Source organism: Sciurus vulgaris, assembly GCF_902686455.1.
Source record: "Sciurus vulgaris genome assembly, chromosome: 1".
In the NCBI taxonomy this organism is placed as follows: Eukaryota; Metazoa; Chordata; class Mammalia; order Rodentia; family Sciuridae; genus Sciurus; species Sciurus vulgaris.
The window spans coordinates 5,050,857-5,078,294 of NC_136461.1; the positions used below are offsets into that span (position 1 = coordinate 5,050,857).

The window sequence follows — 27,438 nt, forward strand, 5'->3', positions numbered from 1 at the left end:
TGGCTTAATCGATTCATATATTCATTTCATACTTTTGCTCTGACCACCTCCAAAAAAACAGCCACGGACTTGGCCTTCCCCGCCCGGCCCTGCCCATCCCATGCTGGGGCCTCAACGTGAGCCGGGAAAAGCAGGGCAGGCTCGGCCTCTTCTGTCCTTCCCTGCAGATCTCCATATATTCTCATTCGTTTCCTTAGGATCATGCAAGAAGTATTAGCTCAAGAACTATCTCTGGGTTGGGGTCCAAGGGTTCAGCTAGGTCTTTCCAGGTGTGTCCAGGTGCTTCTGTGAAGTGATGTGATTGTTTTTAACAAACTCATCAGGCTCAATAAACAGCCTGACCGCTGCCTTTTCTTTGTTTTTTTGTTTTGTTTTCTGGGACAGGGTCTTGCTGAGTTACTCAGGGCCTCACTAAGTTGCTGAGGCTGACCTTGAACTTGCGATCCTCCTGCCTCAGCCTCTTGAGCCACTGGGACTACAGGCGTGTGCCACTGCACCCGACTTAACAGCCTCACTTTCTTGGGGGGCCAGGGGAAGAGCCCCAAAGGCCCCTTGGCCTGTCACTATCAGAAAGTAGTGGGCAGAAAGGGACAAAGTGTGCTGCAGATTGTACTTTCTGGGGAAGCAGGCCCTTTAAATAGAACCACCTGGGGGCTCTCGGGGTCCTGGGGTCTGCAGCCCCATCAGGAGGCCTTCCCATTCTCAAGCCCCAAAGGGGCTTCCAAGGAGGTGTCCGAGACCCTGGGTGGCCGCTGCCTAGTGGGTGAGCTGCAGTGGTGAGTGTGGGTGGAGCTGTGTGCAGGGAGAGACCCCTGGCTGCTGGTGGAAGTCCCTGGCCCCAAGAAGCAGGGGCCTCGGGAAGAAGGGCAGGATGGCGCCTGTGGGGGAGGTCCCGCAAGCTGTGACGAGGACACGGGCATCAGGTGCGGGGCGAGGGACAGTGGGGCAGCTGCTGGAGGGGGCTGGGCAGAGATGCAGCTGGCCTCGCAGATGGGGACCTTGGTCACATGCTTCCAACTGCCCTGGAGGTCAGCGGTACCCAGGGGACACTGGGCAATGTCTGAAGACGGCTCCAGTCGTCACAGAGGAGGTTAATGGCCCAGGCAGTAGAGGCCAGGGAGGTGGCACCTTCCCACACTACCCAGGACACCCCCAGCAGAGAATCGCCCACATCCCAGCATCCTGTGCCCAAGCCGCGTAAGCCCCGTGGGGACGGTCCCTGCCCTGGGACATCCTCTGTCCGCCGTATGCTGCCAGTCTCTGTGCTCTCCCCCCAGAACCCCGACATCGTCCTGGTGCACTACCTGAACGTGCCGGCCATCGAGGACTGCGGCAAGCCCTGCGGCCCCATCCTCTGCTCCATCAACACCGACAAGAAGGAGTGGGCCAAATGGACCAAGGAGGAGCTCATCGGGCAGCTGAAGCCCATGTGTGAGTAGCCACACGGGGACCAGCCAGTGCCATCAGGAGGGTCCAGGGAGGACCCCGCGGCCATGGGGTCCCAGCCACGGAGCCCACCTGGCTTTCATAGTGCTCACTGGCGCTCCTGAGTCGCCTTGATCCCCAGGAGCGTCCTCTGTGACACTCAGGCACAAGATGTCAGGTCCACACGACAGATGGGAAAGGTGAGGCTTAGAGCACAAAGCAACAGAGCCGAGCGTAGCCCCGGGCCCGTGTCCTCCATGCCCAGACAGGAGGCAAGCGGGCCAGGGAGGGAGGGACCTGAGCCCAGCCTGCCTCAGCCCAGACTGGGGGCGAGCGGTTGATGGTGAAGGAGCTGGATCTCATTCTGTCAGCGAGGCAGAGCTTTCTGAAGCCGCCAGGTGCAAATCACTGAATGCAGGTCAGAGCGAATCCAGGAGGCTGAGGCCCGGCTGTCCCTGGCTTCTGTGGGCCACAGCTCCTGGCCCCTCTAGGGCTCTCAGTGCCTCTCCAGCCCTGACAGCTGGGCTCGGAAGGACAGACCCAGGTCTGCCAGGCCTGAGAGGAGCGTGGGGCAGCCGGTGCCAACAGGGCCCCGGGGTGCAGGGCTGTCTCCCCAGCTCAGGGAAAAGCCCACACGTTCAGGACCAGGGAGCCCGTGTGTGGTTCCCTCCAAACCGGGGCCACCTTGGGGCTGGCTGCAGGGAAGGCGCAGTTGTCGTCCCCCACACACAGCAAAGTCACAACGTCCTTTCCTGGGGGACTGAACTGAGCCCAGGACCACCTGCAGTGATCAGTGCATCCCGAGTCTCCTGGGTGCGCAGTTCGAGCATTTGCCCCCAGCCTCAAGACTGGGATGAGGGTCAGGAGGGACCAAGGGTTCTCTCTGGGAAGAGAGGCCCTGCCAGGGGAAAGCTTGGCAAGGCAGAGCTTCCTCTCGTGCCGTCCTCCTGAGCCAAGTGCCCTGGGAGGTGATCTGGCCAGTCTGCGCTCGGTGCTGCTGCCTGGAACCTGGAACCAGGCGGGCCAGGGGCCTTCTGGGTGCGGGCTGCGTGCCTCACTATAGCTCTGACTATCTCCCTCCTGCGTCCAGAGGTCCCCCTTCTGGTTCAGCACCCAGTGCTTGACGCCCCTGGGTGCACAGCTCTGGCCGCGGCTGCAGCCCCTTCCCCTTAGCCCTGCACCTCTGTCCCTGAGGCTCTGCCCTCTGGGCACCTCCGGGTCTGTCTCCCCTCTGCTTCCTGCCTTCATCTGCTCACCCACCCCTCCCCTGCAGAGCTAGCCTCCAGAGCCCCTTCCTACAGGCCCCACACACGCACCCCGCACAGGGCCTCCTCGAGACCCCCAGGGAAGACACCAGTGCGAGATCAGCCTGTGGAGACTAACTGGGGTAGCAGCCAGGCCTGTTCCCCATGCAGCAGGCAAGACGCTCTGGAAGCTCTGCAGAGAACTCCCCAAGTCCCTCCTGCTCTCTTCACAGCGCCAGGCTCGCAGATGGCCGTCAGAAATAACCCTGGACTATGAGCAGGGGCCCGAGCGACAAAGGCCCTGGAGCTGAGGCCACCCGGGGACACCTTCCCAAGGCCAGAGCAGTGGGCCGGCGCCAGGGGTCCTGCCCCCACTTCTGATTCAGCATCGAGGGGCGCGGACTGGCTCAGGAGGAGGGGCTCTGCCTCTGAGCACCCCTGGTCTGCTCGCCCTTTCTCCTGGGCCAGGTACCACCTGGCCAGGGCAGTCAGAAGAGCTGGGGAGTCAGCTGGGCCCGCAGCCTGGTTCTGTGGCCGCCTCACTGTGTGACTGCAGGCCAGTCACTGCCCTCTCCGCTCTCAGTTCCCCTTCTGCAAAGGCAAAGAATCCAGGGCCCTCTGTCCCCAGACCAGCTCCTTCCAGCCAGTCAGCTCCTGGCCTGTGTCCATGACCAAAGGCAGAGGCTCTGCCTCCATTCCATTTCCTGGGAGACAGAGTTACTGCAGGTGCTTCAGGGTGGCCAGAGTCCAGGTGCTTCTGCCCCTTGTCCCAGTCGTCAGCGTCCACTGTTGGAGAGGGCAGCTGTGCCCCAAGGGTTGGGGAAAGGACCCCTCTTCCCGCTCTCTGGCCTGCTCTCCCTTCCCCTTCTTCACCTGAAGGAGTTTCTCCTGTCAGATTCCACTGGCAAATTAGGGCCCCTTCAGCAGAGAAAGGCCCATCCACACACAGCCAGGAGCAGCCAGCTGGCCCCAGCAACAGTGCCAGGGACGGCGCAAGCCAGGGACCCGCCAAGAGATGCTCCCAGGAAGCGGCACCTTCCGAGGCGGCCGCAGCTCTGGCCTGGCCTGTCTCTCCTCAACAGCTCTTCTCCCCAGGCCGTCCCTCACCATGTCCCTGGCACCTCAGCACCCAGGAGCTGCCCGCCCACCAGACAGGAGCGCCGCCTCCGGGCAGGATGGGGGAATTAGGCTCCGGAGACACTGGGAGGTGGAACGCAGACCTGCATCGGCCTCGTACGCTTAACCGGAGGGCCTGTGAGCGCCTGTTCAGAAATCTGCAGTGCATCAAGGAAATTATGTAAAACGACAACAAACTCCCCATAAATCTAAAAATGCTGGGCTCTCCGTGTCTCGGGGGGCGGGGGCCGAGCAGCAGCCTCGCTCCCAGCCAGCCTGCCTGTGCACAGCTCTGGTTACAGAGACAGCCGGGAACGTGGTTCCGCGAAGACTTCAGATGCCCATCAGGCGTGGGGCTCGCCGGCGGGGACCACAGGTGTGCCCAGAGCCAAGAAGCCGTCCGCTTTGGTTCCAGGGTCTGGCGAGCCACCCGACGTGGCAGCCAGGCACATTAGCTTCATCCCGTCGTCACATGAATCACACGCCTTCAAAGACCTCAGTCTGATTTCCTGATGTTTCCAAATTTCTCTGCCCCACAGCAGAATCGTCAGTGCCTTAATCAAAATGTCGTGCTTATCGGCAGGAAGGGAAGCTCTGGTCTCGCAGCCGTGCCTCGCCTGTCGCAAGGTGGAGCTCACCGTGCTGGTGCCTTGGGAACCCCACAGACACCGGTTCCTGAGGCAGATTGGTTCTGGGGGTCCTACCTTGATTCTTACGGCTCTGCCCTTCGGATGGAAGGGAGCTTCTCTTCAACCTACCGTCTGAGGAATGCCTTCTCCAGATAGAAAACACACAGGAAAAAAGATTTAAGAAGTCTGACAGAATTCCCAATATGCTCCCAGAGATCCTTCCGGTCCTCTGTAACCCCTTCCACAGTAATCAGAATACAGTCCTGCTGCTAGCAAAAAGGCCAAAATAATAGTGGCTTCAATAAAACAGAAGCCTACTTCCCTTTAGCATACTTTGCAGTGTGGGGTTGGTAGGACAGGCCCCATGTAAGGATCAGCCGCTGAGGCTCCTCCCTCTGGCTGCCCTGCCATTCTTAGGGAGTTATGCCCTTTTGGTGACCCACGGTGGCTGCTCCGGCTCCTGCCATCACAACTGCTTTTCAGTCAGTGAGAAGAGAGATGAAAAAGTGCAGGGGAATCTTCCCTTTAAGGATAAGTCCCAGAAGGTGCACACATAATTTCCACTCATATGTCACTGGAAAAAATTTTTTGTCATATGGCCACTCCTGGTTGCAAAGAAATCTGGGAAGCCTTTGCCAAGCACTTTGAGGAATGCAGCTCTGCGTGTGGACGGTTCCAGGCTGCGCTCCCTGGTGGGTTCATGGTGCACAGACCTGCTCATCTCAGTTCCAGGCCGGGATGGGTGTCTGGGGTCCTGTCTGACAACTGGAGCTTATAGGACTCCAATGAACACCAGCTGAAGTTCAGCACGTCTCATCCTGGATATTCCAGGGTCTCTTCCAAGGCAGCTGGTTGGTGAGCCCGGCTCTGCCACCGGCAGGCTGCCCGGTGTGAGCGAGGCGCCCAGCAGGTGCAGGGCTCCCTCCTGGGTCAGCCTCCGAGACTCAACTGAGTGGGGGCTGGGCTCAGGCTGGTGGAAAACTTGCTTAGTGTTCTGGGCCACCTGCCCCACCTTCCAGCCTCCAGTGTGGACTCAGAGGGGGCAGGGAGCCCACCCCCTTGGAGCCCACCCTCGCCCTCTGCGAGCCTGTGACCTTCTGCTCGGCCCCATTTCTTGGCAGCCAGACAAGGACAGACATGCCAGCCATTTCCCAGACAGCCCGGGGTGAGGAACCAGGGTGGGACTTTAAAGCTGTGTTCACAGCCATCCAAGTGGAAATCCTGTCGGCCGTGCCCACCCGGAACACTGTTGGAGTGCCTGGCTGGATAGTCCTGCCGCACCAAGCAAGGCCTCCCCAGCCCCAGAGGTCACTGGGTAGCTCTGTCCACCACCCTGGCCTTGGCACTACCCGCCCTCCTGGACCCTGTGCCGTTCCCAGCCCCGAGGCCCCTGTGGCCTGGGCAACCCTGGGAGGTGAAGCGGAAAGGCTGGCTGGGGAGCCGGCCTGGCCCCAGACCTGCACCAGGCCTGCCCTGGCCACGCTGCCCTGGCCACGGTGCCACGCCCTCCCGCCTCACGCACGTACACAGCTGCCTCTCCACCCCAGCGACGTGTGCAGGGACATGCCACACACGTGAGCTCGCAGGGGAGATGCTTGTTTCTACAGCCCCCACCCCGGCACTTACTCCCAAAGCAGCCTGGCCTCTGTGCCCGGAGGTAGAGACCAATGGCACTAACAGAGACAGGCTCCAGCCAGGCCACATCACACACCGAGCACTGCCCCTGAGAAGTGGCTTGCTGGGCTTGGACAGCAGCAAGGGCAGAGGAAAGACATGCAGAAGAACTTCCAGGAGTAGACTGCCGCTTGACGGAGTCTTGGGCCGGGGTGAACCGGATCCCCTCCTGGTAGGTGTCCTGGCCTCTCTGAGCCCCCACACCCTCCTTCCAGCAGAGGGACGATAGTGGCCCCGGCATCCTGTGGCCATTAAATGACATCACAGATGAAGAGCACAGAGAGTCCAGACGGCAGCCACAGCACAGGAGGAGCCACCCGAGACAGAGCGCCCGCTGTCTCCAGAGCCTGCACCTGCCCAGCAGTCAGCGCATGCCAAGCGCTGCCCTGCAGGGGCCACCAGAGGCCAGCTGGACAGTCCCTGGGGGCCTCCTCCAGCCCAAACTGGGCTCCAGCAGGCTGTCAGAGGTTCTGCTCAGTCGCCCAGGGCTGGACCCCAGGGAGGTGCCAGCGAGAATGCCAGGCCCTGCCCTCAGGGAGCCCAGCCAAGAGGCAGCCCAGCCTGGTGGGCACTGCGGGCAGAGCTGGCAGCCCTGACATGCAGCAGCGTGGTGGGCTCCGGCATCCTGACAGAAGGAGGGCCCCGCTCTGGGCCTGAGGAGCCTGTGGGATCCAGGAGCACACAGGAGGCCAAAGGGGTTCCAGGCAGGGACACAGGAGCGGGAACAGAGGAAAAGCAAACAGGAGGTGTAGTACAGGCCCTGGGACTTGTCAGGTGGGCCTTACAGGGCTGGGCAAGAAGTGATGGAGGCCATGATGGGTGTGAGGGTGGAGCAGAGGGTAGGTGTGGGGCTGGAGGCATGTTGGGTCAAGGGGCTGGAGCAGATGGTGGGTAGGAAGGGGTGGAGGGATGGGGAGTGCAAGGGGTAGAGGCCATGTAAGGGGTTGGAAGCCATTTTGGGTGTGAGGCCACTGAGGCCATGTTGAGTTGGAGGGTTGGAGGCCATGTTGACTGTGAGCTGGGAGGTCCAGGTTGAGTGTGGGGGTGGAGGCCATGTTGAGTGTGGGGTGGAGACCATGTTGAGTTGGGGGTGTGGAGGCCATGTTGAGTGTGAGCTGGGAGGTCTAGGTTGGGTGTGGGGGTGGAGGCCATGTTGAGTGTGAGCTGGGAGGTCCAGGTTGAGTGTGGGAGTAGTGGCCATGTTGAGTGTAAACTGGGAAGCCATGTTGAGTGTGGGGGTGGAGGCCATGTTGAGTGTGAGCTGGGAGGTCCAAGTTGAGTGGGGGTGAACATCATGTAGATGGCAGGGTGGAGGCCATCCTCCATAGAGGACAGAGCCAAGTGAGTGTGGGTTTTGAGGGTGCTATTATGGCTCCCACCAGTCCTCAGTTACCCCAGTGCCTCTGTCTTTGCTGCAGTGTGTGGAGTCACCAAAGCCAGGTCTGCTCACCAGGCACTCTCAGAAAGAGCACCCTCCAGCACAGTGAGGAGGGAGACAGTGCAGGGAGCCCAGAGGCTGTGGATGGGGACCCCACTGGCTGAGTTGTGCCGCAGCAGCAGAGAAGGGAGACGGAAGCAGCTGCCTCCTTCTGAAGCTCCTGGAACCCTGGAAGGCCGGAGGCCAGCAGAGTAGTGTCCAGGGCCCCTGCCTCTCCACTGCCCAGGAGGCCCAGCTGATGCCAACACCCAAACCTTGGGTTGTATATTCACATGTGTTGTTTTTCACAATTTTTCAGACAAAGACCAAAGACTCGGCAAGGGGGGTTGTGTTTATTTGTTTTGGTGTTTTGCTTAGATTGTAATCCTGGTGATTATAGAATATCAAGAAGTAAAATCAACAAAGGCTTTCCTTTCCTGGGCCTCTCTGAACCCGTTCCTGGTCGGTGAGCGCCACCTGGTGGCTGGTGACAGCAGCAGGGCTGGAGCCAGGCCCAGCTCTCCTGGGCTCTGGAGGGGGTAGGGCCATGAGCACCTTCTCTGAGATGCTGGAGTGGGTAGATTGGGGAGGGCTACGTCCCTCCTGTCCTCCTACTCAATCTGTCCTCATCAGACACCACCCGGCTAGCCATGAGATGGATGGACAGGGGGCTTGGCCCTGCCCAGGAGGACCTGTTCCTAAGTCTCCACCAGATCCTGTTGGGGAGGAGGGCGGTCAGCAGTAGCAAAGGAGCTGGTGGGGCAGTGCAGCTGGGCAGCCTGGAGAAGGCTATCATTGGAAAGCATGTGAGGATTCACAGAAATACCGTCCAGCGTCCCCACCTTGGAGTGAGACTCCCAGGACAGCAGCAAGGGGCTCAAAGTCAGGCTCTGGGGCTGTAGTTTTACCCCCAAATCTGTGAAGGCACAGCAGAGCCTGAGCACCAGGTGGCTCTGGGGCGAGAGCAGGGGTTCACCTGGGAACCACCCGGGCAGGCGAAGAGGCAGGTGCAGGGCCCCCCCAGTGTTGATTCCACGTTGGAGCTGCCCCGGGATTGGGACTTTTTTAAACCAGATTCTCATGCTGGACCACACTGTCTGAGAAACCCCAGCCTAAGCTGCTCTGGTGAGGCCAACCTGGGACCCTGTCCGGACAGCAGGGTCAGCACCTTTTGGAGACTGCAGGCCTCTAGGGGTCAGCTGGTTCTCACCCCCAGGTGTGGGGGAAGTGTTTGAAGATCACCAGTTTTCTTATGGAGACTCCAGAGGGTGGCATTGCAAACATTCACCAAGACCTGGGGACACAATCTCCAAGTGCTCCAGGACCCCTGAGGTCCTTCCCTGGACACTGGGTGAAGAGCCATTATCCTGAAGCTCCGGTGGTGTGCAGCTGCAGACTTGGTGCTGGTGCACAGTGGGGTCTCCTGGGCACTTGTTCACTTGAACACACAAGAAATTCTGGAGCATCGATCTGAGCGTCAAAGGAAGCACATCTACATCCCCAAGCAGGTCCAGGACCAGAGACAGCAGCTCTGTCCCTAGGGGTGAAAGCCCTACTCCCTGCCTGTGTCCATAGGACCCATGTCGTGGGGGTGCTGGGGACGGTGCCTGGAGAGGATTTCCCTGGGCACTTTGCTGTAGCCCTGGGTTAGGAGCTGCTGGCAGGGAGCAGGCAGGGTCACTTGGCTCTCCGATGGACCCGGCCCTGCTCCTGCCAGGACTCGGGGTGGTTTTGCGCGTTCCTCCCCCTCAGGCTGGGTTCTGTTGAGCTCCTGTGGCCGAGGAGGACTGAAAGAGAAACCCTTCCTCTGATCTGTCTCCCTGGCTGCTCGCCACTCTGGCTGCTCTGTGCCGCGTACCTCTGCTGTCACGGAAGGCCCTGCCTGCTTCCTCTTTCCATTCACCATTTGTAGAGTGGCCTTGAAGATGATGGGGATGTGCAGCCCTGTCTCCACCCAGCCCGACGCCCAGGAGCTGATTCTGCACGCTGCTCTGTACCTGGGGTGGCTTGGTCACATTTGGAATTGTTGCTAAGGTTTAAGCCTTCAGATCGCAAGCCTCTCTCACAAAGGCTCTGGGCCACACAGGTTTGCACGGACAGGCCTGCCCGCTAGAGGGAGCCTCCTCTGGGCAGCACCTCTGGACGCCGGGAGGGCACCTGAGTCCCAGCCTCCAGAGCAGCCTTACCAAAAGCAAGACAGAAACTGTCCAGAACAGCACTCCGCCTCCTGCCCCCACCTCCAAGTGGCCTGGAGGAGCTGGACAGACGGGGTCTGAGCAGGGCCGGGAGGCCGGGCTGTGGTCACACCCAAAGGGGAGAAGGTATTCCAGAGGCCTCGGGCTCACGGAGGTGGAGTAGCATCCCCCACTGCCACACAGCGGAGCTTCCGCCGTCCATGCTGCACAACTGTGCAAAGAATTCCCAGCCTCAGGAATGAGCCACTTAGCACATCAGGAGGAGACTCAGAGAACCTCCAGAAAAGCCACATCGTGGGTCCAGTTAGCTCGGCCGAGTGGAAACGCTCAGCCAGGGCCACTCTTGATGTCACTAAGCTCCTTGGAGGCCACCTGGGAGGCCAAGTGCAGCGGCAAAGGGAGTGCCATTCCCCGAGCCTGAACTTCCTGACCTTGGAGACCTGGCCAGCTGCAATCCCCTGGGCGACCTCAAACTTCCTGTCTCTACCCATCACCCCTGGTCGGTCCCACCTGAAACAACATGGCCAGGGTAAGTTCCCAGCCCACAGCTGTGCCCCAGACTCTTCTCGGGGGGGGGGGGGGGGGGTAAGCTTGGAATGGAGCCCGGGCCTCCTGGTAGCGAGGGGGACCCTGATGCCCACGTCCCAACAGTGCCACCTGCCGATCACAGGGTGACTCAGGACACAGCTCACAGGTCCCCACACACGTGGCCAGCACACAGTCCATCCCGGCCCCTCTCAGCTCTGCGCTCCTCGAAATGAGGTTTCTGAAATTTTGTCCTCAGGACCAACAGGAGAATGAGACTTGAGTGGTGAGATGAGGAAATTGAATAGCGTGCGGGTGTCTGGGCACGAGCAGTGAAATCTCATGAAGATTTCGTCCAGTCGAACCAAGAAATCAGAAGCAGGGTCTTCATTCCTGTCAACGAGAATACAGTGAAAACTAAAGCAATGTGGCTGCCATTTCCCTGTGACCTTGTTGCCATGGTGACGGCCTTCCAGCATCAACAACTCCGAGGAATCCGTGGGGGCTCTCATTCCGCCCCCCACAGGCGCCTGGCTGCCTCTGCCTCATGGTTCACAGTAGTGACCCCCCGTCTAGGTGTGCCTGGGCGTGTCCACTTGAGACATAGCACCCTGTCCATCTCCCAGACGACCTGTTTGGACAAGAACTCACTGGCCCTCATACGGGTCTCTCTGGGGTGGCAGGTGCTGGATGAGCCCAGGCTGGAAAGGAGGAGGGGGAGGGCCCCCAGGACGAGACACCACCACTTGTCCTTGTCACCTGCTAGCTGCAGCTCCAAAGGAATGTCTTCCTGTGCAAAGAAAGGCCAAATGTCAATTCCAGCAGGTGCTGCTTGCTCCGTCACCGTGGAGACCAAAGCTCTGTCATCCTTCCAGAACACACTGCCCTGCAGAGCAAAGGGGACAGGTGGCCCAGCTCTCACAGGCTCCTGGGTCCCCAGGGCTGAGGGGGCTCTTCCGGAGGCTTCCTTTCTGACCCCCTGTCCGATTCCTTTCCAGTCTTCCCAGCGTGATTTTTCAGAACAGAAATCATCCTCTCTCCGGCAGCTTTGGATGTCCTGTGGATGCCACCAAATCAGAATCCAGCTTATCAGGGTGTCCTCAAAGTCTCTTGGAGAAGGAAGACCCATGAGGAAAGCGACATTCAGAGGGATCAAAGTTCTTCCTGAGGTCACGTGTGTGAGAAGAGCTGTGGCCATGTGTGGCCCTGGTCCCGCCCGCCGGCCTGCCCCGCTGCCCCAGGGCTCTTGAGTCCAGCCCCTTCTTCCCAGGAGCAGCAAGCTCAGAGGGCTGCCTTGTGGTCAGGAGGGCTGCACCGGGTAGCCCTGTCAGAAATGGAAGGGTGACCTGCACAGGCCACCAAGAGGAGGCACCCCTCAGCCCCAGGCCCTCACTCGGGGTCCACTCCCCAGCCCCACGCCTCACGTCCAGGTGAAGAGGCCTGACTCAGAGCCAAATGCTGCCGAATCCCTGCTGCCTGGGTGAAGCCTTCCTTTGAATTCTTTGCCTGTCTAGAAGTGTCCCCTAAATACCCCCGTAACCTGCACCCAGCCTGCCGGAGGGGGTAACAAGGCACAGCTCTCGGAGACCCCAGGCTGCTCCCCCGCCGAGCCCACAGGCCTGAGCCTGCTGAGGCCTCTTCCTCCCTCCACCGCGTTGCTTGCTCTGGATGGCCGGAGAGCAGGTCCTTATCAGGTCTGACCTCCCATCTCCTCCCTGCACCCTTGGGGCCTAAAGGGGAAGAGCCTCTGCCCTGGTCTGGGTGGCTGGCCAGCTGAGCAGCTGCTCATTAGGGCCTGGCTGCCCTCCTCACCAGCCCCACTGAGGAAAATCACAAGGGAGGAGCCAGGGACAGGAGCTTCCGTCCCTTATCACCCTCCTCCCCAGCCACAGGTGGGACCCAGCTCTCTGGAAACAGCTCTGCTTCCTCTGAAGCAGAGGGGGTGAGAGACAGGACAGCCTCCAGGAGGGGACGAGGCACCTAGCCCTGCCTGAGTGTTCTGCGTCCCCGGTGCTGCTGGGGAAGCCACTCCTCTCCAGAGAATGGAGTGAGTACCCTGCACTTGGAGGGGAATCTCCATCTTCTCTGCCACTGATCGGCCGTCCAGAATTTCCAGGGAAGAATGCAAGCCAGGATGGCGGCCCACTGAGAAAGCGAGACTCTGCGACCCCTCCCAGCCCCACTGATCTGCTGCGTGACCTCGGGAAGTTACGTAACTTAATCTGAGTCTCGGTCTTCACTGGGACAGCATGGAATAATAATTCTGCCTCAAAGAATAATCGAGATGAGTGACATCTCTGTCCGTGGTTCTCAAACAAGTGTGCATCCAAACCCCAAAAGGCCCAGATCAGTGGTCTGGACAGAAACTGAGAATGTGTGTTTCCAACACCCTGGGTGGGGCAGGCCACACCTCGAGAACTGCAGCTCTGCGTGAGGCCACCCAGCCCAGGGCACTGCCCACAGTCGATGCGCCATTGGGGTGCAGGGTATTGCCATTTATTTTTGTAAAGGAGTCAACATCTAGTAACTCACATGGTGCCCAGTATGTTCAGTAAATATCATTATTTTTGCTGTTATGTGATTGAGACAGGAGGTCCCCTTACAACTCACTGTAGGGGATGGGGGAGAATGAACTAATAAGAAATAAAAGGAACGGTGCAGAGAGGGCATGATGGATGGAGACACTGGCCACACGTGTATTCATTCAACCAACCTTTATTAAGCATCTACTATGTGCCAGGCATGGTTTTAAGCTTGGAGGACAGCACAGTGGACAGCTCAGCAAGTCCTGATGGAGACTCTGGCTGCAGTGGGGACGGGCACCAGAGGTGGAGTACCAGGGAAGCTTCCAGGAGGCAGTGGAGACTTAGCTGGGCTGTGCTAGAAGGAGGGCGAGATTTAAGGTGGTAGAGGAGGCGGGCATGATTAAGTCCACTCTAAAAAGAGCTCTCAGGAACGGGGTCTTTATCTGTCCCCTTCCCCCACGGGAAGAAGCCAGAAGAAAGCCCTTGCTGGGTCCTCTGCCTTGATCTTGCCCTTCCAGCCCCCACAACTATGGGAAGACATTTCTGCTCATTATAAACCTCCACCTGTGGTGATCTATTATAGCAGCACAAAACAGGCCGGCACATTGCCGCAACAGAGCACCCCGGATGGGTGCTTATGACAAAATGTATTGCCTCACAGCTCTGGACGCTGCGAGCTCAAGATCAAGGTGACAGCAGGGCCGGTTTCCGAGGAGGACTTGCAAGCGCCTGCCTTCTCCCTTTGTCCTCTCATGGCCTTCTCTCTGTGACCAAGTGCCCCTGGAGTCCCCTCTTTTTCTCCTACATACTCCAGTCTGTCCAATAGGGGACCCCACTTGTGTGACCTAAAGCCCCGTACACGATGCAGTCGCACTGGGCCAGGGCTGAGAACGCAGGGAACGGTTCAGTCCATCTGCGGGGAAATCGGGTGTGCCTGGCTCCGTCCCCCTGCGCCCCCTGGCTGCTGCCCTCTCTTCCACCTCTCGGCTGCTCTTCCCAGTGGTCAGCCACCTCTCCGGTAGAGTGTTGGTGGAAGATGCTCTCCACAGACGGCCACACGCTGCTGCCGATGATTTCATTCGGATTATTCCTATTAGCAAAAGTGCCAGTAACTCACTGCAGGTCATAATCAGAGTAAACAAGGTGAGTGGGCCAGGTGCAGCTGCCCCCAGCCCCAGCTTTGCCCTCGCGTCCTCATGCAGCCATGGTGCAGACAGCCCCATCAGACAGTGCGTTCCCGGGCTACATCCCTAGGCCCCAGCAGGCTGCTGGGGAGCCACAGGAGGGAGTTTTAAAGGTGCCCAGCATCCAGGCTCCCAGGGCCCAGTGGGGCCCTCCTGGATGCCCCTGTCCTGCGGAGGCCCACCCATGCTGGGGTCAGCTTTTCACCCACCCCGGCTCCCCGTGTGGGCTCTCCCCTGCCCCAGGCATAGGTCCATCTCCACCCCCAGTTTGGCGCAGGGACTACTAGAAGCTGAAGAAAGGGCCCCTCTACCTGGGTTTGGTTCGAGCCAGGCTAGAACATGCTGTCCTCCCAGACCAGATGGCCAACTGTGCCTGGGAGCAAGGTACAGTGAGCAGGAGGGGACAGAGAGGACTCAGAGCTGCCAGAGGCTTACTTTTCCAGGAACCCCCACCTCTTTCCATACCTCCCTTACGTGACACGTCATGACCTTAACATTTGATCAAGCGGACTCTGGTGTGGTTTCCATTTTGCTGCTTTTTCTGAGGGGGAGGCCTGGGAAGACGGCCAGGATGAGTGTTTATTAACCTTCCTTTCATGACGTGCGTTCTTCCCCATAGAAATCTCCTTTCCCACTGATTCATTGCGTGTCGGGAAGCCGAGCATGACACGTTAAAAGCCGTCTTGATAGTATTTGATATTCAGTACTAACAGCTCACCGCCTCGGAGGAGGGGGGTCCCGGGGGGAGGGAGGCGATCTGCATATTGGATGTGCCAAGACAGTGGGTAATTTGCATTAAGCATCCAAAAAGTCTCTGTTCACAATCTGTCACCCTTCGCTGGGTTTTCATTTCATAACCTTCACAACACAAGGAAGGGAGCAGGAGGCAGAGAGGGTGTGGACACTGCACCCCCATCAGGGGCTGGAGGAGAAAAGAGGACTGAGCCACGGTCGTCAGCAGAGGCACCTGGGCAGAGGCGCTGGGAGATGCCGGGAGGTGCCGCCTGCCCTGGGGAGGAGCAAACAAGGTCTCTGAGGGAGAAAAGCAAGCCCACCTGCCCGAGGCCCTTGGCTGGGGCGTGGCCAGGAGGCCAGAAGCCGGCACTGGCACTGCCCCAAGAACAGCTCATCTCTCCAGAGAGCCAAATTCAAGCCCCTGGGAGGTTCCCAGAGAACATCTGGCCTGGCCTTGCCATGGGCATGTGCTCAAGGTCCTGTGGGTGGAGCTCCAGTGCACAGGCCGATCTGCTCCTGGCCTTGCAGGCCCTGCTGGGCTCAGGCTTGGGACAGAGCTGTCTGTTCCATCCCGGCAGTATGTGGGAGGCCCTGGAGAGCTTTTAAAAATGCCTGGAACGCTCCAGGCCAAGGACATCAGAATCTCCGGGCTGGCGCATGGGCATAGCCAGGGTCTGCTGACCAAGACCGCTGGACTGGTATGTGTGACAAGCAGCAGGGAGTCCGGAGTTCTGCTCTCCAACCCCTGGATGTGACATGGGGTGTCATTACCCCTGCCTGAGCCCCTGTTGTCTCACGTGCAAAGTGAATCTGGAAAGGTCCTCGGCCAAGGGGGGCCCTGGGCCAGGGCCAGGCAGGAGCTTCCACTCGGCCCTTCCCGCTGTTGCCTATCATCTGTGTTGGACCTCCAGGTAGAGGGTCACTTGCCACAAGGCTGCGGTAGCTGTGCTGAGGCTCCACAGCTCTGACTGGGCCTCACTTCAAACACTTGGGCATGAGTCCCTTGGAGAATAAACTCAACCAGGCCTCACCAGCAGGAGCCAGGGCCTCCTGAGGCAGGGAGGACTCCTCTGAGGAGCCCAAGACAGGACAGCGTGCTTCCCACCTGCAGAGAGTCGGGCTGCAAATGCCTCCATCCCTCACACTCACCATCACAGAACGCTCCAAACAGGTGGGCATGTCTTCCAAGGGGGCAGTACAGCAAGCTGGGGGTCAGGTGCCTCTTAGTACTCCACCCCGTTCTTCTGGCGATCCTGTCAGAGTGCAGGGCCTGAGGGCAAGGTGAAGGTGCCGGAAACAAGGCCCTGCGGACCTCCAGGGGAGCAGAGGGCAAGGGAGGCGGAGGAAGGCGCAGGGAGGGATTCCTGCGGAGGGCACCACGCCTGGGTGTCTCTTTCCTTTGAAAGACAGCTGAGGTTCCAAGTGAAGCACGAGGAGAAACAGCAAGGAGACCGACAGCTGCCGTGGAGACCTGCCACCAGCGTTCCAAGACTGAGCCACGTGTGGATCTCACAGCAAGAAACTTCCTTCCCAAGTCCAGTCCCCTGGGCCTGAGCCGAGCCCCAGCAGGGGTGGCCCCAACTCCAGGGGCTGCAGTTAGCACTGAGGCTCCAACTGTGCCAGCCATGTGGGCCCTTCAGTCTGTCCCGTCTCTCAGCCTCTCCTGCAAACCCCTTCACAGGGAAGCCTGAGCAGGGTGGGAAGCCAGGGTCTTCCCCCAGGCAGACAGACCTCTTCCACACACACCTGGGGAAGGACCTGGCCCTCCTGCTCACTGGACACCCAGCCACCCTCCATCCTCTGAGCCTCTGCGAGACACCTGCCATCCCGGGAGGTCCCCCAGCCTCTGCCAAGCCTCCTACCTCAGCCTGGCTCCTTTCTTCCTCCACTTGGCAGCCCTGGAAGAGACACCTGGTGTCCTTGGGCATTGGGAAAATGAAAGCAAGACTCGAGGTGGTCTTCCCTAGGGGGAGGCGAGGAAAGAGTTCAGAGCTCCCGCCTCCCGCCACCCTCCTCCCCTCACCTGCTGGCGATCCTTCCCCGAGCCAGGCCCCCAGCAGAGCAGGCTGAGTAACTGGGCCTCCCCTGCCATTGCGGCCCCTGACATCCCCTCTGCTCTGCCCTCTCCGCAGTCCATGGCATCAAGTGGACCTGCAGCAATGGGAACAGCAGCTCGGGCTTCTCTGTGGAGCAGCTGGTGCAGCAGATCCTTGACAGCCACCAGACCAAGCCCCAGCCCCGGACCCACAACTGCCTCTGCACTGGCAGCCTGGGTGAGCTGGGGCCCTGGGGGCAGCTGGGCACAGAGGCACAGGGCTCTGCCACTGGATCTCAGAGGGCGTGGGGACAAGGAACCAGGCCACACCAGAGCACATGCGCCCGCAGCAGGCCCTGAACCCTGGCCCTGCCCTGCGCAACTGGGCAAGTGAGACCAGTTCCCAAAGAGCCAGGCTCCCTCCAGGGATGGGTGGGCACAAGAATGGTGGACAGTAACCCTGGGGGGGGGTGCAGACCCTGGGGCTCGGGCCACCCAGCAGTGCCTTCCAGGCCCCTGTTCTCCGGTATCCTCAGCACATGCCCAGGTCCCTAGTGCTGAGGTTTTTCAGGGACACCTGCCCTGAGTCAGTGGGACCACTCAAGCTAAGCCTCTTTCTTTAACCTCTGCCTCCTCCAAGATGGGAAGGCGTCCCTTGCCCTCATCCTAATGTGCCTGCCTGTCTGATAATGGTATTGCTCTGAGGAATGTACTTCTCCACTCCCTTGGCTGCCTTAATTGGATACTTCCACCAGAGGGTCGGGTCACTTCCCTGCAAAGTCTTTGTGCATTTAGGAGTCTCGGTGGTGAGCCTATAACAGAGAATTCACCCTTTTATCAAAAGCTAAGTGACCCTTATCAGATGAAATGAAAATAATGACGGAGTGGGTCAGAGGCCATGGGGGAGGAGCCACAGCCAGCCTGGCCAGAGCTCAGAGGTGCTCAGCTCTGGGGCTCTTTCCTGCTGGACAGGGGAGGAAAATGGGGGTCTCTGTTCTAGCTTAGGAATTAGAAAGGTTTTTGTCCCTCAAAGAGCTGAGGACAGACCCAGGTTGAGCCAAATGGTGGGGAGGGTAGCCTGAAATGCCTTTCTGCCTCTGGAGCAGGCGTAGAACTATCCTTGGTCCTGGGGTCTGAGAGCCATGCACAGAGAGCTTCTGTCCACCCCCAGCCCACCCGCCTCAGTCCCGAAGAGGGGCCGAACTCCTAATCAGTGCACCTGAAGGGCCAGGGCTTGCTGAAGCATGGCCAGAAACAAGTGTCACAAGTTGGGGTGGGGGTAGAGACACGAGCACCACCCCTGCTGAGCCCCTGTCCCCAGTGCAGTGAAAGCCGTGCAGTGGGAGCAGCCCGTCTGCAGTGGCCGAGAGGACCTTCCCAGGGGGTGGCACACTCCACCTCTGCTTCCCAGCTCCCCACAGGCCAGACACTTACTACTGGAAAGGCACAGTCAGGATCTAGCCCTGCGGCCTGGGAGGAGGGCTGTGTAAGCCAGGAGAGCCCACGGCCCCAGTGTCCAAGGGGCAGGGTTTGCGGCCTGCCCAGGCCCCCTGACGGTCTCCGGGCCTGCGTGTGTGCTTCCATCCCCACAGGCGCGGGCAGCAGCGTGCACCACAAGTGCAACAGTGCCAAACACCGCATCATCTCGCCCAAGGTGGAGCCGCGGACGGGGGGCTACGGCGGCCACGCGGAGGTGCAGCACAATGATGTGTCGGAGGGCAAACAGGAGCACAGCCACGGCAAGGGCTCCAGCCGGGAGAAGAGGAACGGCAAGGTGGCCAAGCCCGCCCTGCTGCACCAGAGCAGCACCGAGGTCTCCTCCACCAACCAGGTGGAGGTCCCCGACACCACCCAGAGCTCCCCGGTGTCCATCAGCAGCGGGCTCAACAGTGACCCGGACATGGTGGACAGCCCCGTGGTCACGGGCGTGTCTGGCATGGCAGTGGCCTCCGTGATGGGGGGCTTGTCCCAGAGCGCCACTGTGTTCATGTCGGAGGTCACCAACGAGGCTGTGTACACCATGTCTCCCACCGCTGGCCCCAACCACCACCTCCTCTCGCCCGATGCCTCTCAGGGCCTCGTCCTGGCTGTGAGCTCCGACGGCCACAAGTTCGCCTTCCCCACCACGGGCAGCTCGGAGAGCTTGTCCATGCTGCCCACCAACGTGTCGGAAGAGCTGGTCCTCTCCACCACCCTCGATGGTGGCCGGAAGATTCCAGAGACCACCATGAACTTTGACCCCGACTGTTTCCTCAATAACCCAAAGCAGGGCCAGACATATGGGGGAGGGGGCCTGAAAGCCGAGATGGTCAGCACCAACGTCCGGCACTCGCCGCCTGCGGAGAGGAGCTTCAGCTTCACCAGCGTCCTCACCAAGGAGATAAAGACGGAGGACACCTCCTTCGAGCAGCAGATGGCCAAGGAGGCCTATTCCTCCTCTGCAGCAGCCGCAGCATCCAGCTCCCTCACCCTGACCGCCGGCTCCAGCCTCTTGCCGTCGGGTGGCGGCCTGAGTCCCAGCACCACCCTGGAGCAGATGGACTTCAGTGCCATAGACTCCAACAAGGACTACACGTCCAGCTTCAGCCAGACTGGCCACAGCCCCCACATCCACCAGACCCCCTCCCCAAGCTTCTTCCTCCAGGACGCCAGCAAGCCCCTCCCCCTCGAGCAGAACGCCCACAGCAGCCTCAGTGACTCTGGGGGCACCTTTGTGATGCCCACGGTGAAAACAGAGGCCTCGTCCCAGACCAGCTCTTGCAGCGGCCATGTGGAGACGCGGATAGAGTCCACTTCCTCCCTGCACCTCATGCAGTTCCAGGCCAACTTCCAGGCCATGACCACGGAAGGGGAGGTCACCATGGAGACCTCACAGGCGGCGGAAGGCAGCGAGGTCCTCCTCAAGTCTGGGGAGCTGCAGGCCTGTGGCTCAGAGCACTACCTGCAGCCTGAGACCAATGGGGTGATCCGCAGCGCCGGTGGGGTCCCCATCCTTCCGAGCAATGTGGTGCAGGGACTCTACCCGGTGGCCCAGCCCAGCCTTGGCAACACCTCCAACATGGAGCTGAGCCTGGACCACTTCGACATCTCCTTCAGCAACCAGTTCTCCGACCTGATCAATGACTTCATCTCTGTGGAGGGGGGCAGCGGCACCATCTACGGGCACCAGCTGGTGTCGGGGGACAGCACGGCGCTCTCGCAGTCGGAAGACGGGGCGCGCGCGCCCTTCACCCAGGCGGAGATGTGCATCCCCTGCTGCAGCCCCCAGCAGGGCAGCCTGCAGCTGAGCAGCGCCGAGGGCGGGGCAGGCACCATGGCCTACATGCACGTCGCAGAGGTCGTCTCAGCCGCCTCGGCCCAGGGCACGCTGGGGATGCTGCAGCAGAGTGGACGGGTGTTCATGGTGACCGACTACTCCCCAGAGTGGTCTTATCCAGAGGTAAGATGTTGCTGCTACCGCCACCTCCTGGCCACTCACCCCACCTGCGCCGGGGGCCACCGGGGGCCACCGGGGGCCACCGGGCAGGCAAGGGAAGCTCATGTGCATGTGACCACCCTTTGGATGACGGACCACAAAGACAAAGCTGTCCCCTCCCTCTGTCCCCACCGCAAGTGGTTCTCAAACTTCCCTGGAACAAGTAGCTTTCAAATCAGGGGAGTCCTTGGAGGCAGTGCTGTCGCAGTCTGGCTAGAACAATCTTCTTTCTTTTTTTTGAAAAGGGCCCAGGTCTGCTTTTAAAGCACTCAAAAATCGCCGTCATGGGTCATCCAGGTCACCTATACCCATTTCTCTGGCTTTGCTTCACTCAACCAAACCAAAAAAGCTCTCATCAAAATTGAAAGGGAGGGTACAGCTTCAGTCCACTCACCTGCAAGACTTGTGCGGCATCCACAGAATCAAAGATAAGTTATGAGGCCTGGATTCCAACCTGTGCCCTCTTTTCCCACCAGAGAGCTGACTCCATTTCTGGGGATATGAGTTTGGGAATCAGTGCTCCAAAGAACAAGACTGCAGGGAAGTCCAGGTCTTGCCTCAGGGGCACAAGTATTTAAGGAGAAACCTTTGCTTTTTCTCTAAAGTAGGATGGGACAGGAAGTGGGGAGCATGGGCCCAGCTTGTCCTAAATACGCTGTGCACACAGCATGTGCGCCCTGGCTCCCAGCCTGCCTGCCCGGAGCTAGGAGAGCAGCAGGTCCCCTAGGGCCAGGAGCAGACACTTCCTCCCCCGGAAGTGACTGCCCAGAGTTCCACTGGTTCCACAGACACCTTCCCTACATGCCACAAAGGGGCTTTTGCCAGGGGACATCAAGGGGGGCGCTCACACTTCTTCCCTTCTGGAAAAGCCAAGGTAAGAAGCTCTACATACAAGCGCCCCCACATCTCAGAGAGAGAGGACAGCAGCCCAGGTGGGAGTCCATGTTTATAAAAAATGGAGAGGAACGTGTGTGTGGTCAGGAGCGTGGGGCCGGAGCCAGATAGTCTAGATTCGAATCCTGGCCCCACACTTGCTCTCCAGTGAGCTTGGGCAGAGCAGCGGCCTGCCCTGCCTCTAAAATTGGAGCCTGACAGCGAGTTTTGTTGGAGGGAGCGCTCACTCAGCACAGATCCTGCCTCTTCTGTCCCTCTCTATTTGGTCCCATCCCCTGGCAAGAGCTTCCTCTGGGCGCGGCTCAGTGTGACCCCACTTCTGAGCCCCTGCCCTTGTCAGCAGCACTGAGTCAGTGGCATCTTTATGGTGCCCACATGAGCCTTAAGAAGGAAATGTGAAGGGTTCGGGGGAGGACCAGGCTCGGTCTTCCACCGAGCTGTCCTCTGATCTGACTCGCCGAGACTCGACTCTCTGGGCCTTGGTCTCCTCACAAGTTCACAGCTAAGAAGAGTGGACTTGGGCAATCCAGGTCCTTGGACCTGAGAGATTTGGCGCTCAGGATCTCTAAGGCTCCTCGGAGCCTGCATCGTGCAGGATCGCAGGAGGTCTGCGAGTCTCCTCTCCTAGGCCCTGACCTGTGAGCACAGGGCCCCAGCTGGATCCCGGCCAGCACTCCAGCCTCCTTGGGTCTTCCAGGCTCTGGCCAGGCCTGGTCCCTGCATTCTCCAGGGACCTGCACATCCCTGAACTGTACCTTGTAGAGTCAGTTCAGCGGCTCACCACGCGAGGGCATCCCAGGAACGGCAAAGAGTGGCAGTCCCGAGCATCCAGCCCTGGTTTTCCAGAAACGCCTGATGCCTCCCATTACCCAGAAACAAAAGCGGCTCGAAGTCAATTTGGTTTGGAAAACGACCCTCTGGGGCCCCAGCGTGGCCACATGGTGAAGCCTTAGAGACCCCAGCAGCTCTGATGGCCGCTTCCTCCTCACCAAGCCCTTTTGTGAGAACACTGGCTCCAGGCCAACAGCAGTGGTCACCCTGTCCTCCACTCAGCAAGACAGTACCTTCTCCCCTGACACCTGTGTCCCCCCACAACCCTCTCACCAGCATCTTTACCCCACATCCTGTCCCCTTCCACAGCCAATAAAGATGTCTGCACGCTAACCGCATCAGGAGCCCCCTCCCAGCCAGGCCCTGGCTGGCTCAGAGAGGGCTCTGCAGCAAGGCATGTTGCTGGGGCCCCGCTTCCTAGTCTGCAAAACGGGTTGAGCTCAGTGATCATTACTGCTCCACCCAGCTCCGACCACGATGGTGCCCAGCCACGCTTAGCAGGAATGCCGGAGCCTGGCCCATTCTGCTGGCTCTTCTCTGAGTGCCCTCCCTCCCCCGTGCTGCTCCCATTTCTCCTAGCCTCTGCCCACCTCCAGCTGCAGCTCTCCTCTCTTTCTCCCCCTCCAGAGGTGCCCCTGTGCCCCAGCATCGACCCCACTGGCATCAGAAACCTGGGTCCTTTATCTCAGGACTCCCGGGACGCAGAGGCCTCCCTCGGATGGCATCTACTGCTGCCTCCCACCCTAACCCTCCGGTGTCTCCCCCCACCACCGACTCTCCATCCACAGCAGAAGCTGCTGCAATTAGAGCCCTCAAGCACGCACGTCACACCATTCAACACCACCGGGCTAGCGGTTGCTATGGGAACCATCCCCTGAACTGACGGATGCTGAGGCGTCCTGCGGCAGTTTCCATGGAGAAGGTCCTGATGTTCTTCAGTTCTTTCTGCAGTTCTTTGTTCCCTGCAGCAGGCCCAGCATCATGCCAGCAGCTGTGGATTGGGGCTATCTTTTTCTTCTTCCTTTTTTCTTACATGGTAACTGTCTCTGGCCTTTTGAAGCCACTGGTCTTGCACATCCCAGAGTTCAGGGAGGTGGTTCCCTGGGATGGACTTCTGCGGCTTCTGGACATCCCACCCAGGCACGCACTCCTGGGACCCTGCCCCACAACTTCAAGTTCCAAATCTACCTACGGAGCCATATGTTAAAACCAAGGAATGTTAGGGCCGGAATGGCCCCGAGGGACAAAAAGTGCCACCCAGAGTGGCTAAGTCACTTGCCTGAGGACACACAGCTACTGAGGGGCAGGAGTAGGCCTTCTGCTTCTGAGTCTCAGTCCTGAGTCCCTCCACTGCCCCAACCTCTAGATGCCTAGCAGTGAAGCGATCTCTCCAAAGCCACCCCAGCCCAGAGGAAGTCACAGCCAAGAGCAAGGGGCGGGAACGCCTTCTGACCCCAAGAGCAAGTCTCTTCTGCACAGAGGAGGCCCCTTCCCCTCATCCTTGGAAATGCCCCCAGCTGCTCCTGAGTCTGCTGCCAGCCCTGGCCAGCTTTGGGCTCCAGGTGGGGGCCTGGGGAGCAAGATCTGTGTGGAGGCCAGGACTGCCTCCAAGGAGACGCCAAGCAAGAATGAGTGACTGGCTGGCCTGGGGAGAGCTCACCGGGTCGTGGGGTGGTGGGGAAAGGGGCTTAGGCCGCCGCCTCCGGGCCTCTCGGCCTTCCCCAGCCTGGACGCCAGGTGGCGCGCTGCGCCCTGACCAGCGCCGCTCTCCGCCCCCCTGCGGGGAAAGGTGTTTACTTGTTTGGGGGTGGGGTGGATGAGCCTCTGGGGTGGGTCCACCCAAGGTTAGCCAGGAGAGCCAGAGGCCAGCGCCCCTGCCCTCTGCATCCCGGGGGAGAGCCTCCCTCCACCCTGAGTGACCAGCCCCTCCTCTGGGCTAAGCCGTAAGTAGGGGACCTATGGCGCCTCGTCCTCCCGGGGCTCGGTAGTGAGGAGGTGCTATTAATCACTGCCGGGAACAACGGCCCTGAGGCAGGACTGCCCGGCACCGGGACTTGAGGACGCTCTCCTGGCTCTGTGGCCCAAGCAGGAGGGCAGGGAGCGCCAAGCCTTCCCCAGGCTCCCCAGCCCTGCGCCTTGGGGTCCCTGGGGCGGGATCGCTCGCCTGACGCTGGGGAAGGTCATCCGTGGCCCCTCCCAGCCAGGCTGCAGGGTAGTGCCTGCGTGTGGCCAGGGGCCTCTACCTGCGCGCACTGGGGGGCACAGTCGTAGCTCTGCACACCGTGAGCTGGTGGCGGCTCGCCCGCTCTGCGCCCCAAACTCTGAGTTCCCAGGGCAGTCTCTGAGCCCCGCCACCGCTGAGCCTTTGTCCGGCCCTTGTCTCTGCTGTCTCCTTCTCTCCCTCTCCCTTTCTGGGCCCCTCCCCTTGCCTTATCCCACCATGTGCTGGAGATCCTGGGTCTCAATTTCCCACAAGAACTGCTGGCCCCAGGGGTGACACTACAACACTCAGACCTGCTTCCAGAACTCGAGGTTCCCTCCATCTCTCAAGCGAATGACACCAAGTCCCCTCTGTCCCCTCTGCTTCCTTCTCTGTGCCCCCAGTCGACCAGTTCTCAGGTGCATTGTGGGCTGAAAATTCTTGAAAACAGTCTGCTCCCTACTGCCTGGAACTTGGAGTTGCACAGAATAGGGTCAGGGTGCTGGATGCCAGCTGGGCATCTGGGACCTTCCGGGGGTCAGGGGAGGGCAGCTCCCGGCCCCCTCTCCTGCCCTTGTCCTGGAACAGTGCCTCTTACTGCACTCCTTGCGGCTCTGACCTGGGGATCTGTGTGTCGAGCCAGCAGATCCCCATCTGAGCATGCAGCTGCAGGGGCCTTCCCTATGCTGTGTCCCCTGGTGGCCTCGCATCCCTCTGTGGCTCTTGCTCCATCGCTGTTCCTCTCTGTTCCCTACAGGGAGGGGTGAAGGTCCTCATCACAGGCCCGTGGCAAGAAGCCAGCAATAACTACAGCTGCCTGTTCGACCAGATCTCAGTGCCTGCATCCTTGATTCAGCCCGGGGTGCTGCGCTGCTACTGCCCAGGTGAGAGGGCCACCCTCTAGCAGAGGGCATGGGGGCCAAGAGGGTTGGACTCAGAGTTGGGTTCGGGGTGACCTTGAGAAAGTCATGTCATTACTCTGGTTTCCTCAGTTGTGAAGAAGTGGGCCCAGATAGTCTATTATAATGTCCAAGGTTTGAACTGTGGACCGAATGTCGGATGGTGACACCAGCTATACTCTACTGGAATCTTGAGGAAAACGTAGCAAAGGGATGACTTAGGGAGCCAGTAACCCAGGTGATGCGTCCAGGACTGGCCCCAGCAGGAAGATGTCACCACCTGGAGCTGGACCCAGAGGCTGGCCAGGAGCTGCTGTGGCCAGAGGCTGCCCCCGCAGCAAGGCATGCCCGTGCCTGCCACAGCCCCAGCCAACCCGAAGCCCGAAGGGTGCAGTCCACCGGCTCAGCTCACCTGAGGCACAGAGAAGTCCTGGAAGTGGTCGGCACTGTGGGGTGCCACACTTACAATAATGAACACAAACTCCTTAAGTTCATTCAGCTTCCACCGAGGAAAAGGCACATGCACGTGTGCTCCCAATTTCATGGCCTCTGTGAGAGCCCAAGAAAGCCGTGGCTCAGACCCCTCCCTCACCCCAGGCTTCTTCATCGCCTGTTTTGGGTCCTTGCCTGTTCAACTCGCCCTTGACTTCTGACCTTTGCTACCTCCCCACCAGCCTTTGGGATCCACAAGGGCAGGAGCCGTGGCTTTCCTGATCACTAGGTGTCCTCAGGGCTAGCAGATGTGCCTGGTCTGACCCAAAAGGATGATGAAAGTCTGTGAAGGAAGGACCAAGTCTCTGGAAGCTTGAAGGCAGTTTGGAAAGCTCTCGTTTTCTCTTCCCTGGGTTGGGTTCAGCAGGAACCCTGGGCTCACCCACCTCTGCATAGTTAGCTCTAGGGGTGGCCTGCCCAGTGACCATGGACAGTGAACAGGAGAAGCAGAACAAGGAGGAAGGGTGGTGGACAGAGGGTCCACCCCGTGTTGTCTGAAGCCCTGGAACTTCCAGTAGAGGACTGGTGGGGAAGAGAAGTGAGGGCTCCTGCAAGAACAGAGCTGGCTGCTCCCCCAGATTCCATTCCTTGGCTGCCCTGGTGTCTGCCTTTCTCTGCTCTTTCCCCCAGCATGAGGCTCCTGAGCTCACAGTGAGCCCTCTTCTTCTCTCAGTCTGCCTTACAGTCCACAGAGCAGGATGCCCCTGCTACAGAGGCTGGCCTCACATCTCAGCCTCCGACTGAACCTCCTTCAGCACCTCTGTCACCCCCACACAGCCCAGGGCTGGTGCTTATGGTGGCGACCCCTGCTGGCTACCCCCATCAGCCTGGCTCCCAAGGGCTCTCAGAAGCCCTGCTGGGCCTGGACAGCCCATCCTGGATGCCAGCCCTGAGGGGGTGTCCTGACAGTGCAGGAGAGAGGGTAGCATTTATTAAACAGCTCACTGATCCCCTGCTGCCAGAAGGAGACTGGCCTAGCCTATAAATAGACGCCACTTCCTGTACCTGGTTCTTGCCTGACTGAAAGACCCAGACCTCACCTGTTCTCAGTTACCAGGCCCCTCAAAAAATAATAATAAATAAATAAAAGGACTGTCCTTTATGTGCTCTTTCGATGATGTGTCAGCTCAGGACCTGGAGAATCCTGGGGGCTGGAGTCAGTGACATCTGGGTATATCCCAGCCAATCACATGCCATCTGCGTGACTAACTTGGAGGTTGGCCTCTCTGCACCCCAATTTCTACATCTTTAAAACACACCTCAGGTGGACGAGAGCATTACATGAAAGAGGGGTCAGGAGGCACCTGGCTCAGGTGCTCAATTCAAGAAGATGCCCATTAGGGAGGTCTTTGCTCTTCCTTCCCAAGAGAGAGCGAAGAGCAGGAGGCAGGGATGTCCAGGCCTCAGCCGGCAATTCTGGTCCCATGTGCTTCTGCATCCCCAGAGCTGGTGGCAGAGTCTCAGCACAGGCCGCCATCTCTCCTGGGTATCCCAGATCTGCTGACACAAGGTGTCCCAGGCCAGAAGTCTCCAGGGAGACTGAGTGGGGACCCTCTGCTAGACCACCATTCTACTTTATGGCTCACTCCACAAAGGAGGGCCACTTTGGACATCTCTGTTTTGAGGTCCAACTTGAAACGTGTGTTCTAGAAATATCCATTCACTCCATTTGCCGAATAGTTTTTGAGTATCCTCTGCTTACTGTGGAGTGGGTTAGGCCTAGAATGAAGCCAGGAATAAGCCCAGGCCCTAACCAGGCCCCTGACTCCAAAAGTTCCCCCATCCAGGGCCACACACACCTACCACTGTCCTGGGAGATGACACTGACTGCTTGGGGACCTCATCTCTGGGTCTCCCCAGGGGCTGATCTTGAAGGATGAACACTCGAAGCTAGAGCCATACTGGACTCCAGCTGGTAAGCATAGCCAGGCCCCCTTAGGGGC

General features: G+C 59.6%; 1 protein-coding gene across 23 annotated transcripts in view; it reads left to right on the forward strand.

Annotated features, from left to right (window-relative positions):
* Nucleotides 1–27,438, forward strand: part of CAMTA1 (calmodulin binding transcription activator 1) — a 764,551-nt gene that overhangs the window by 663,521 nt on the left and 73,592 nt on the right. For 21 of the 23 annotated variants that reach the window (XM_079111189.1, XM_079111197.1, XM_079111196.1 and 18 more), the window contains 4 exons: nucleotides 1,278–1,431; nucleotides 16,802–16,942; nucleotides 18,297–20,143; nucleotides 24,862–24,988. In XM_079111189.1, the coding sequence (XP_078967315.1) occupies nucleotides 1,278–1,431; nucleotides 16,802–16,942; nucleotides 18,297–20,143; nucleotides 24,862–24,988 (2,269 nt within the window). Of the gene's footprint in view, nucleotides 1–1,277; nucleotides 1,432–4,324; nucleotides 4,573–16,801; nucleotides 16,943–18,296; nucleotides 20,144–24,861; nucleotides 24,989–26,180; nucleotides 26,571–27,438 lie in introns of those variants that run through there. The other 2 variants (XM_079111185.1, XM_079111187.1) reach the window with 2 other exon arrangements.